Genomic DNA, 12209 nt, shown 5'->3' with positions numbered 1-12209 from the left:
GCCAGAGCTCGAGCCAACGCCTAATGCAAGACCAAAGACCACTTTTTGGTGAGAGCCAGCGAGTTATGTTCGGCCTTTCCTTTCTCTCCAGCCACACGATTGTTGCGCTTGAATCCCGTTGGCCAGAAGGAAACAAGAGACCACACTAGAGGCCGGTTAGGAGGAGTCTCGCTCGCTGCAGGAGAACCGCCAAACCAAACAAACAACCTACCTTACCACCCTACGCCGTACCGATACCTACTACGGATAGCCTAACGGAAGGAGAGCCTCACCATCCCAGGTCACTGGCCACCTTCTGATTGTGCATCACAACACCACCACCGCCGCTGCCACCGACGCCGCTGCACGCCTCCTCGTCACGGCCTCATCGTCGCATCCAACTCTGCCCTGTACCGGATTGGAGCGGCCCTCAGCATCTCTACCTCATCCTCGTCGCGCACTCGAGCAACGGCATCTTCGCGTCCTTCCACCTCCCGCCTTGGCATCCACGCCCCACCAACGATCGTTCGTCGCAGTCCCCTTTCAGCCTTGTGCGTCCCGTCCGTCCATTTCTCGCGGGTTGATGCGCCTCCGACCTGACGCCGCGATACGACCAAAGGCGTGGATTGCGCTGCGCTCCACCTCCCTCATCCAGCAACGTTCCTTCGCCGTAGCCCGTCGCAGCTTCTACTTCCCTCACAAGAGATGCTTTGACCAGAGGTTACAAGCTTACCCAACTCTCGCCTTCCCTCTTCCTGCCTGCCATCTACCTGCGGCTCCCGCCAGCATATTTACATTTCACCGATATATCACGCCCGGACGTGCATCATACAAAAAGGAACGGCCCGGATCCGCTGCCGACGCATCTACGACATACATATCGGTGCATAAATATTGTGGTCAGCCCGGCGACATCATGTCTAGCCCACGTGCGTACCCATCACTTTCCCATCGCTTGGGTATCAGTCGGGTCCCCCTCGCTAACATCCTTTTCTACAGTCAGCGCAGAGGAGGAGTCTCGCTACACCTCCATCGTCGACGGCATCCTTGCGACAGCGGACCTCACCACCGTCACCCGGAAAAAGATTCGCCAAGGTCTGGAGACGGCTCTTGGCGGAAAGGATCTCAGTGCTCAGAAGGTAGGCACACATACCACGTTTGGGCGATTCGCGTGAACAACACCGTCGGGCACAGGCTGACTTTTCCCTCTCCAGGATGCTATCAAGGCGCTGATCGAGGAGCGCTTCGACGCCATCTCCGGCTCACCAGACGGCAACGACCAATCCGCAAGCCCTCCCCATAAACGTGAGGCCAATGGTTACGATGACGACGAGGTCGACGGCGATGGCGAAATACAGGTGTCTGTGTCTCCTGTCCGCAAGAAGCAAAAGCGCGAGGATTCGTCAGAGGACGCAGATGCCAAGCTTGCCGCCGAGCTGCAGGCGCAGGAGAACCGCATGGCCAGAGGGCGGACGACCCGCGGCGGCAACGGGGCGACCAACAAATCAAACACCAAGAAGAAGAGGACTGCTCCCAAGAAGAAGAGCGCGACCAAGGTTCGCGATGGGGACGACAGTGACATCGAGGGAGGCGAGGCGCCTAAGCGCAAGGCCGGTGGTGGTTTCCAAAAGCCGTTCAACTTGAGCTCTCCCCTGGCGGAGCTGGTTGGCGAGCAACAGGTATGTCCCGCTGACCGCACTTGGCCCCTTGTGTAGGCTCTAACATGTTCCGCCAGCTGTCCCGTCCGCAAGTGGTCAAGAAGCTTTGGGAGCACATCAAGGGGAACGACCTGCAGGACCCCGAAAACAAGCGGCAGATTCTTTGCGACGACAAAATGCAAGCCATATTCAAGGTGCCCAAGGTGGACATGTTCCAGATGAACAAGATGATCGGCAGCCATCTCTACCCAGTCGAAGCAGAGTAAGGCCGAGACTGCAACAGAATGGGGTGGCGGTGGTGGATGTAAATACAGGCGTCTTTCTGGTTTGGGCTCAGCAGATTTTAAGGGTTCTTTGGTCGGGCATGGGGGAAACGGCAGCAATTGAACAGGTTCGCGATGGTTCCAGTAGAAGAGTTTGTGGATGGCACCGTCATAAGACATGGTTCGCCCCATATGGGCAACACCGGGAAACGCTGCTGCGTTTGAACTCGCAGCTATGCGCAGGGGAGCGTCTGACCTGCTCGGCCTTGAGATACTAGGCCGACACTAGTCTTAGTCTCCAATCTGTCTAAACTTGATCGGCATTGGTGAGGCTCGGTGACAGTGATGCAATCTAGGTAATGCCAAAGACCACCATACACAAGAACGCTTGAGCAGAAGACGCAGCTCCAAGATGAGTCACCTTGCATACATGCCAGAGTTCCTGGACGTTCGAACTCAATCAGATATTCGTACCTTCAATACCATAAGCACTGCCACTTAAACATCAACGCCACACACACTGCCAGCTTTGGCCGGTGACTCGATGCGTTACGAGAGCTGATTCCAACTAACGTCTTATGTAATCATACCACCCCACCCGAAGCTTCCACCAGCTGTCAACCGGCCGGACGCAGCGCATTGCAGGGGTAAATGACGCACACCGAGAAGCGAGAACCGGAGAATCCCCGGCAGGCCTTTTTTTCTCTCTTTTTGCTCCCCGACAGGGGACCTTTTGCTGGACCCCGCCATTCTCTCTGCTGGCATCCACCAATGCAAGTTCCTTTGGGAGCCACACATAATCATTAATTTGGACGTCCCTCGTCTCGCGGCACCCGAATAAAACCGTCCGCGCCGTCTGTCTCTTGCTTCCCTCGATCTGCCTTACCCTCATTTTCAATTAACTGCTGTTCACTTCCCCGAATACTGCCGCGCGCACCGGAAGCCAGCTTCATATCCCTCGATAAGCATCTCGTCTCCACCAGCGACACTTTTCGCGCAACGGCAAACGGAGCAATCGTCAGCCTTGACCGAGCCCCCACCCGACAAGGCGCATTCGATACCATACCTTTACCCAGAACAAGTCACCAAACAACGACGATCACGACGATCTCCATGACGGACGCCCAAGTGTCTACTGAATCCTCGAACCCCTCGCGGGGCAATCGCAACCGTGGCAGAGGCCGCGGCGGCGGGGGCGGTGGTGGAGGTAATGCTGGTTCTCGCGGCCGAGGCGGACAGAGGAGCGGTCGTGGTCGAGGCGGCAACAATGCTGGTGTAGCTGCCCAGTCCAAGGATGCAAGCTCGCCGCAAGCTGCCCCGAAGCCTGAGTCCAAGCCGGTTGCCCGCGCCGCAGCAGATGCCGACGATGCTGCTAGCACCGACGGCGAGGTGTGCTTCATCTGCGCAGAGCCCATCAAGTTCCACTCCATTGCGCCATGCAATCACAAGACGTGCCATATCTGCGGTCTGCGTATGAGAGCGTTGTACAAGACCAAAGACTGCCCTCACTGCAGAGTAAGTCCTCTCTGTGTCCAGCGGAACTACGGAAGCTGACTTGAGCCAAGACACCCTCTCCCTTTGTAATCTTCACCGAAGACGCAAACAAGCGATACGAAGAATATTCCGACGCCGACATCACGAGTTTCGACAGTAACATCGGTATTCGATATGCAAACGAAGAAATCGTTGGCGATACTGTAGTGCTGCTCCGATATAACTGCCCAGCCGACGATTGTGTCTTCGCCGGCCTGGGCTGGCCAGACTTGCACCGACATGTTCGGTCGACTCACCAACGGAAGATGTGCGATCTGTGTACCCGCAACAAGAAGCTTTTCACCCACGAGCACGAACTCTTCGCCGATAAGGAACTTGAGAAGCACATGAGACACGGTGACGACAAGCCTGGCGCAGTCGACCAGACTGGTTTCAAAGGTCATCCCCTCTGCGGGTTCTGCGGATCGCGCTTCTACGATGACGACAAGCTCTTCGACCATTGCCGCGAAAAGCATGAGAGATGTTTCCTCTGCGACCGAAGAGACTCGAGACACCCTCACTACTTCGTGAACTACCCTGCATTGGAGAAGCACTTCGAGAAGGACCACTTCCCATGTCTCGACAGGGAGTGTTTGGAAAAGAAGTTCGTGGTATTCGAGTCTGAGATGGACCTGAAGGCGCACCAGCTGGCTGAACATGCCGACTCTCTTTCCAAGGACGTCCGCAGAGATGCACGCGTCGTTAACATGTCCGGCTTTGACTTCAGACCCAGTTACGAGAATGAGAGGCGAGGCGGGGGTGGTGGTGGAGGAGGAGGATCAGGTAGCGGCCGACAAGGACGTGGCCGTGGCCGAGATCCTAATGCGGATCCCATCCCTCAGAGCTCAGCTCAGCCGCTTCGTCGTGATGAGCTTGCTTTCCAGAGGCAAATGGCCATTCACTCAGCACAATCAGTTTCCAACCGAACATTTGGCGGTCAGCTTTCTTCATCCTCAACGCCATCACAGCCTACCTCATCACGCCAAGGCAACGCCCCTGCTCCTTCAGCAGCTTCCCGTCAGACGCCCGCTCCAGCACTGCCGACGACAGCTATGGAGCAACTAAGTGTCACTGATATCTCGTCACTGCCTCCTCAAGAGCGAGCGATGATGTTGCGCCATCAGTCCGTCATCGAACGTGCCGAAACCCTGCTCAAGAAGGATGAAGCGAAAATGAACACCTTCCGTGAACACATATCTTCCTTTAGGAGAGGGAAGTTCACTGCGCCTCAGCTTGTGGACGCCTTCTTCTCCCTCTTCGCAGACACGTCGTCAAACGCTTTAGGAACGTTGCTTCGCGAAGTTGCCGATCTCTTCGAAGACAAGAAGAAGGCCGAGGCCCTGCAAAAGGCATGGCAGGATTGGCGGGCCATCAACGAGGATTATCCATCCCTTCCCGGTCTGGGCGGTATGCATGGAGCTACCACATCGTCCAGCGGTTGGGCCAGTGCCGCGACCGCCTCTCCCGCCACACCTGGCGCTGCGCCCTCTTCGAAGCAGTCTAGCCGTGTCCTGCGGCTCAAGAATAGCACGCGCGCAGGTGCTGCTGGTCCTAAGCCAGTCACACCAGCTGCCACGACCAACTGGGTGCCTGGCTCCTCCCAGCCCCGTCCTCCGCCGCCCAACGCCTTTCCCGCTCTCCCGGCTGCCTCATCGTCTTCATCGGCAGCGGCAGCCCCGAGACCGTCCTGGATCGGCCCGAACAACCCGTCCTCGAGCAACGGTAGCAGATCATCGGGACCCGCACCACGACAGGCCCGACCGGCTACTGGCGGCGATAACTTCCCTGCCCTGCCTCCGGCTCAAAAGCCTCTTACCACTATCTTTGGTTATGGCGGTGGCAGAGGTGTTCGCCGAGACCTGGGAGGCGCCTCGAGCAGCTTCAGCTGGGGGTCGGCCCCTGGAAGCGGCGCGGCGAGCGAGAACGCTTCAGAGAGGGAGGAGGAGGAAGCTCCCACTGGAGGCAAGAAGAAGAAGGGCAAGAAGGTGCTTGTGCAGTGGGGTTAGGTCTGCTGCCTGGATAACGAGGGCGAAACGATGGCTCGCCAAATGACATTGGGAGCATGGTTATGGATCCGATGGAATCGGCCGTACCTGGGCCCAGGAGTTTTGAGAAAGGAAAAGTACAGAGAAGCTGAACAAGGCAAAGAAGATCAGACATGGAATGAGGTAGCGAGCAACTTAAGATTGTTGCGCCTGGTGGACTGCCTACGGAGTAAATGAGAACCCTGATAGACACCCGATTGATTAGCGACCCGCACAGTTTAAGGCGATAGAATGCCTTGCAACTCGCTCGGCTACTATGCAGATGAAGAGTATGGACAAGGCGAGCAGAGACCTGACATTGTGTGCCCCAGAAACGACGCTGACCAAAGTCGGCGCTGGTTCGATATCCAACGATGGTGTGGACTTCATCAAGCCTTGAATCGGCTGTAGGACCATCAAGGTTTCTGACATTTCAAACTTTTAGACAGTCTTTGGGCTGTTGTGTTCGCTGTGCTGCTTGGCTAGGAAATTCACACGCAATCTCATTGTTTCTTCTCGTTCACAGTATGCTGCGAAGACTTGGACACCCTCAGACTCCAGGAAAACATGATGAGGGAGAAGAGCAATTTGCAAGTGCGCGAGAGCTTGACTTCATCTCTCTAGAGTGCTGGCTGGGCAGTTTGCTTTCGTACAAAACAGACCTGTAAAGTTTGTGTTATCATCACTGCCACTGCCGCGCCAGTCGGCACATCTCTTAATGATTCTGAACGGGACTCTTGCAGGTTGCAGCGATAAACTTGTTTGGATCGCCTGGTTCACGCACCTCCGATAGGGTAGCGTGACTTCGTTCAAGCAGATAACCCGTTCACCCTGGTTCAGGTGGTATCGAGGTTTCCTCAACTGGTAATGCGGTGACGGTTATCGCAACTTGATTGATCACATGTGCCCCATGATGTGCCGATACCCTGGACTTGTCAAAAGAGGCAGGTAAGACTTCAAGGTGAACATAAATAAGTCGGAAGCGACCGACAGGTTCAATTGCTGTCTCCCATCGGCCCAAATATTGCACCAAGTCGAGATCAATCTTAGCCATGCATCGCAACCTTTTTCTTCTATCGGTCTTCCTGCTGGCCAATCCGGTGTCGGCAGTGACATGGTACTTCCTCCGGTACTACCCCGCCTCCGGGCAGAAGTTCACCTCCTTCTCGGGGGACATGGTGATCCCGACCCTGCAGCAGGCCGGGGTGTACTACCTCTGGCCGGGGCTGCAGCCCACCGACAACTCGGGCGTCTACCAGAACGTGCTCGACGGCCGCTCCGGCACGTGGTGGTTCGGGTCCGGGTGGTGCTGCTCGAACCCCAGCTTGCCTTGGGGCGGCGGGTTCAACACGTACGGCGGGGAGACGGTTTCTTTCGCGAATACGCTTAAGGCGGATGGTTCTGCGTGGACGACGACTGTTGTGAGGCAGAGCAATGGTCAGAGTGTGAATAACGATTTTGCGTTGGGTAAGTTTCAATCATGGAGATAGAGGATCTTCGCCTGACATGATGATATTAGCCGACAAGTCGTTTAATCAAGTTCTCTTCGCTATTGAATTGCAAGTAGGACTGAGATCGCCAGCTGGCATTTCTCTGATGGTGATTTAGGTATGACGTCTCCTGGGACTTTGGCCCGTTGGAGTTCAAAGACATTGTCATTGTAAGTAGAGTTGACTATCCTTCATTGACATGACCTCATGCTGTGTGCAGACATCCGAAGGAAGTTCGGACTCCAGCTGGTGCAATAGCTCGCCTCAAAACTACAACTCGGCCACGACTTATACCATGTCTGGAGTCAGCGCAAGCGTCAGTGGCACCACAGTCACTTGTACAATCCAGTCAGTCACTCTTCAGAGTCCGGCGTGAGTTTAGCAGTGGTATTTAGTGATTGCTATTATCGTGCTGTTGAAAGAGGGGAGCCCTCCAGTGACAAACATATGGGGAATCAAGAAATAATTGTTTTGTTTTTCAAAATTCACCTCCATCTCTCGTCTAGTCGTGAAACGTGAAAGTAATTCAATGAGCGCGGTGTGAATGCAAACAAGACGATGATCCGGTATTGCAAGCAAGCCTGCAGAAGTCCATCCATCCCGCGAACAACATCACTTCATGCCCAACAAAGGCGGGTAAGCCCAGTGAGACAAGTAGCGATGAAGCAGCTTAGGGAGCAGGGACCTGGGAGGGGTTCCACCAGGGGTAGAAGCGTTCGCCCTCGGCGAGAGTCTTGAGAGTACACGCGGAACCCTCGCATCCAGCGCCAATCTGTTCGTTACCCCACCAGGGAACCTCGGCGCCGAACCACTGGACGGTGAAGAGCATGATGATGCCAGCGATGGCGATGCCGGCGGAAAAGGAGGCCGAAAGCACGAAGTTGTACTTGGAGGGTGTGTTAGCTAAGTTCGTCAGAGCAAGATTGGAGCTTGGAGCAGACGTACCTTAGACCAGAAGGCGAGGTACCGGCTGCGGACGTAGATCCACGACAGCCACGCGATGGGGACCGCGGGCCACGCGTACGAGAAGCTGTAGGGGGCCCAGTTGATGCCTCCGTAGAAGAGCGCAACGGGGTGGAACTGGCGGAGGTAGCGGTTCTTGGGGAAGAACTTGACGCAGTAGTAGAAGATGATGGGCAGGGCGATGCCGACGGGGAAGCCGAGCAGCAGGTAGTTGTACTGGCCCTGGTGGCCAAAGACCTTGATCGGGCCGATGGTGCCCCAGAGGACGGCGGCGGTGAAGAAGGTGTTGGGGCCGGGGCAGAAGAGACGCATCGGCGCCTGCGGGGTGCAGATGTTGGGGATGCTGATTTGGAAGTTGATGACGGCGGTGCAGATGAAGGTCGAGATGAGGGTGGCGATCATCTGGCAGGCAAAGGTTTGTCTTGGAGGGATCTTGAGGTAGTGCGCGACCTTCAAGTCGTTGGCGAAGTGGACGGCGTGAGCGCATGTGACGTATCTGTCACGGAGTTAGCCATCAAGATGTCGATTGGAGTGTGTTTGCAAACGTACCCGAAGGACTTGAAGAAGTTCATGGCCAGAGCGTTACCCTCAACCCACATGCCACCGATAAACTCGGCCAAGACATTCAACGTAACCTCGATACCAGTCATTGCCTTGATAATACCGATGGGGATGACGAAGACAACGGCCAAGAAGACACCATAGGGAACTACACCAGGGGTTGTGTAAGTAGGCCAGCCAGCGACACCAGCAAAGCCGAACGCCGCAGCAACCAGAAGGGTGCCAAGGTACCACCATTCGGAAACTGTGGTTCGGTTAGCCAATGTATGGAATGGAACTAGGGCAAGTTGCGATGCTTACCTTCAGCATAATTGGCCATCAAGCGGTTGTGTATATCCTTGTACTCTCCGTCATTCTCGCCCTCCTTGGTAGTCTTGCGACGGCGAATGGTGTTCCACATGTTCTTGAAACCCATCATGATTTCGTAGCGGTGGAAAATGCAAACGTGGGTGATGGCGGCGCTGTACAGGGCGAAGAAGGAGCCATATACCAATGTATTGGCAGCACCGAGGTACGCAGCTGAGTAGTCCATGTACTTCTCATGGTCGTACATTCCGCGGTCGTCAAGCGCTCTCGATACGTTGTAGAGTTCACCAAAGTGGTCGAAGACGCGGTTGGAGTTAATGGGGATGTAGGCCGTGTTCCAGGCGTTCGTGTAGTAGATGCCCATAATCACGAATCCGAGCAGCCACATGCCCAGCGTACGGTTGAAGGTCGAGAAGGCGGGCACCATGAGGGGGTCGACGCTGTCGAAGAGCATCACGTTCCAGTCAAAGGTGGGCCAGAAGTTGAACATTCCCAAGCCGTTACGGAAGCCGGTTGTGATCTCGAGGTTGTGGTTGTTGGGTGCGATCCATGTCATCCAGCTGAAGAAGGTCAAGACCTCAAAGAGATAGTTGGGAAACCAGAAGTAGATAAACATGGCGCCGAAAGACCAGAGGAAGAACTTGTAGCGGGTCATTGAGTACAGCTTCTTGAACGGGCCCGGGACTGATGTGTTTGTCTCGTTGTGGAGTGCGGAGTTAAGAGCAATCGTGACGAGGGAGGCGGGCCACACGCAGTAGGAAGGGTAAACGATGAATCGTCGAGTGAGCCCTGTTGGATATCAGCAGCTGGTCTTCATCGATAGCCGTTCTCAGTCACTTACCAGCAAGACCATATCCAATAAAGTTGGTGGACAGCGCAATCAGAATCTGATAGGCAAAGCTCTTGGCGTACGGCTGATTGAAGTACTGAGGAAGAACCTGGGTCCAGACAATGTACTGGGTGTAAGGCAAAGACTTGGCAGTGTTGGCCATGATTGCGATGAGCATGTGCTCTTTCTTGTTGAAGCGGCCTGGGTTGAGGGGCAGCTTGATGCCGAAGCCGACGGGGATCATGGCGTTTGGCATCCACTTCTCCCACGCCTTGCCGATGGGGAAGGCCAAGAGCTGGGCGACGTTGGATTCGATAGAAATCAGCGGTTGGCGTACACTGAAGAGCTGTGACGCTGTCAGCTTGTGCTTTGGTCATTGTACGATGCGCAAATGAGGTTACCTGGTTGATGAAAGCAAGGAAGACGGAGAAGAAGACACCAATGGTCCAGGCCCGAATCGTGCCACAGGGCATGGACGGATCGTCCTTATTGTCGACGACGGCTCGCACCTCGGCGTACGGGCTGTTGTTGGTGATCAAGGCAGCCTCCAGCTTCATCTCCCAAATGATCTCCTCGTGCTTCTCAGGGTTCTCGATAACATCATCATTGTCTGTTACAGTCAGCGCTGTGTAAAGACACTAGTGAGTCGGACCAGAGACTGACCGAGGAACTCGTGAATCTTTATGAGAACGCTGTGAGGGAAGTTTGGGTCACGGTCGTGGATCTTGAGCACATTCTGCATCATCTTGCGCACGCCCTCCAGAGAAAGGGTGGCGGCGATGGCCTTTGCCTCGACGAGATCATCCTCGGTGACATTGAGTTGACTTCCTTGGTGTAAGCTAGGGTTTCGAGCATTAGAAGTTTTGTTCATGGTGACTTACGACTCGAAGGCATGCTCCTCGGAGTCCAAGCGATGAAGCTCTTGTGCTTGGTAGTCCTAAAGGATAAACGTCGGTGACTCTTCGTGTCTATCGCAACCTTGATGGTACTCACGGCTGGAATCTTCTCATCAGTCAACACGCCCTGTGTCTTCCCAATCTCAATTGGGGTAACGGGCGATTCGGTCTTCTCGTTCGCCATGGCGTTTTTCGACGACAACGTCGTGTATGTCGGGGCTAGAGAAGAACACACTGCAGGTGAGGACGAAGCTGGCTCCCCGGGACGGACCCGATAATTAAAGTATTTCCAAGGACGAGGAAAATGGTAACGCTTATCAGCGGTGCCACCCCGCCGGCGCCCAGATGCCAACCGGGTGCTCTGCATATTTTGGACTGCTCGTTCTGGGTAGACGAAAGGTGGCAAGGTTCTGTGGTGATTCTCGGGAGCATACCCAGTCTAGGCCGCCTGGGCAGCATCTTGGCTCGCTCTCGAAAAGATCGACCTTCTCGGACAGGTATGCTGCCGATATCAAGGGTGGTGGACAGCAGATACGCAGGACTGAGAAGATTGGTTAGCAATAGCAGGGTTACTCGCCCCCAACTTGAGCACAAGGCTCGGCGCCGTACGACCCAGTCTGGTCGCAGGGTCTCGAGGGTAACAATTGCATTGGCCAATTATTTATTTGGTCACTTGAGGTCAGAGGAAGAGAGGCGGGGAAGACTTGACAGGGTCGCAGAGCTGAGAGGGAGGGACGCCCCAGAGATTTGGAGTGGAACACGGCCATCCCTGGCGCGTGGTACATCGCCTACGTGGGGAAGGGCCACTGCCAGTCAACCGGAGACACGGCGTGTTCATGAGTTTAGTTCCCGCGCTTTCTGCAGCGCTTGTTGTGAGGAGTTGATGATTCTCAGCTCGGATCTACAGCCATGACATGTTTGCGAAAATCATGTCCCACGGGGGGCGACAGACACCGTCACTGCTTTCTTTTTAGCATCAGACTTTGAGGGTGTGGCTTGCAGGATGACGATACCCTGGGGGATCAATGTTTCCCTTGCGGTATTAGCAAGTCCCTCCAATGAATTAGGTAAGATGAATATGGGAACCACTCAAGAGGTGACAAATGTGATGAATGAGGCAAGTCGCGTAGCTTTAGCAGCAAGCCTCTCCTGTAGAGAGGCACGAGTGGCTTCCCGAAGAGAACATTGCGATGTCGCCAGAGACTTTGAAAACGCCGAGGCTTACAAAAGACCCTCATGGTACTTTTGCTTCTCTTATGGTCCTGGTTGACTGCATCAAGGCTAGCTACACTTGTGGAAGGAGGAATCAAGAGGGCTTCAGCTGACGGATGTTTCCCTGTTGGAGGTCCAGCCTGTATGCATGCATGTCCCAGAGAGACGGTTCAGTCAGCTTGTGACCTTGAACTAGGATGCTGCGAAGAGCAAACAACGCAGAGGGCGATTCCATGGGCCAATAATCACTCAATACAGAGACGAGAGGGATGATGAAGAAAGGCCGAACGACGGGAACCAAGTGCCACTGGGGATGAAGAGAGACGAATCACGTGTACCATGCAAGGGCATTTAAGGTTAAAATTGGCGCCAACACGGGCCAGCTGGCAATAAGCTCTTATGGCCTCCGCCAGCTGGCGGCAGTTTCCTCTCTTCTTGCAGCTTTCTCTCTCTTCCTTCGTCCTCTTTATTCAGCTTTACATTTCACATCATCCT

General features: G+C 54.9%; 4 protein-coding genes across 4 annotated transcripts; 3 read left to right on the top strand and 1 right to left on the bottom strand.

Moving 5' to 3' along the window:
* Positions 1-895: 895 nt before the first annotated feature.
* Positions 896-1903, top strand: spp27 (Upstream activation factor subunit spp27; the record flags this gene model as incomplete). The annotated part of the gene is made up of 4 exons (XM_037315294.1): positions 896-908; positions 979-1118; positions 1194-1658; positions 1715-1903. The coding sequence occupies 4 exons, from the start codon at positions 896-898 to the stop codon at positions 1901-1903; spliced, it is 807 nt and encodes a 268-aa protein (XP_037184982.1).
* A 1110-nt stretch (positions 1904-3013) lies between these two features.
* CGCA056_v000032 (E3 ubiquitin-protein ligase hel2) lies at positions 3014-5439 on the top strand (the record flags this gene model as incomplete). Its single annotated transcript, XM_037315293.1, has 2 exons — positions 3014-3415; positions 3466-5439. 2 exons carry the CDS (start codon positions 3014-3016, stop codon positions 5437-5439), a joined length of 2376 nt encoding a protein of 791 aa, XP_037184981.1.
* A 1070-nt stretch (positions 5440-6509) lies between these two features.
* Positions 6510-7065, top strand: CGCA056_v000031 (uncharacterized protein; the record flags this gene model as incomplete). Its single annotated transcript, XM_037315292.1, has 2 exons — positions 6510-6924; positions 6977-7065. 2 exons carry the CDS (start codon positions 6510-6512, stop codon positions 7063-7065), a joined length of 504 nt encoding a protein of 167 aa, XP_037184984.1.
* A 552-nt stretch (positions 7066-7617) lies between these two features.
* On the bottom strand, positions 7618-10686 carry isp4-6 (Sexual differentiation process protein isp4; the record flags this gene model as incomplete). The annotated part of the gene is made up of 9 exons (XM_037315291.1): positions 7618-7833; positions 7893-8406; positions 8460-8715; positions 8772-9566; positions 9619-9952; positions 10008-10216; positions 10270-10430; positions 10488-10543; positions 10600-10686. 9 exons carry the CDS (start codon positions 10684-10686, stop codon positions 7618-7620), a joined length of 2628 nt encoding a protein of 875 aa, XP_037184983.1.
* Between the last annotated feature and the right edge of the window lie 1523 nt (positions 10687-12209).

The sequence above is a fragment of the Colletotrichum aenigma genome (genome assembly GCF_013390185.1).
Source record: "Colletotrichum aenigma strain Cg56 chromosome Unknown KSG_Cg56_contig01, whole genome shotgun sequence".
In the NCBI taxonomy this organism is placed as follows: domain Eukaryota; kingdom Fungi; phylum Ascomycota; class Sordariomycetes; order Glomerellales; family Glomerellaceae; genus Colletotrichum; species Colletotrichum aenigma.
The sequence above is the reverse complement of the archived record's forward strand: the minus strand, read 5'-3'. Positions and strand labels throughout refer to the sequence as shown.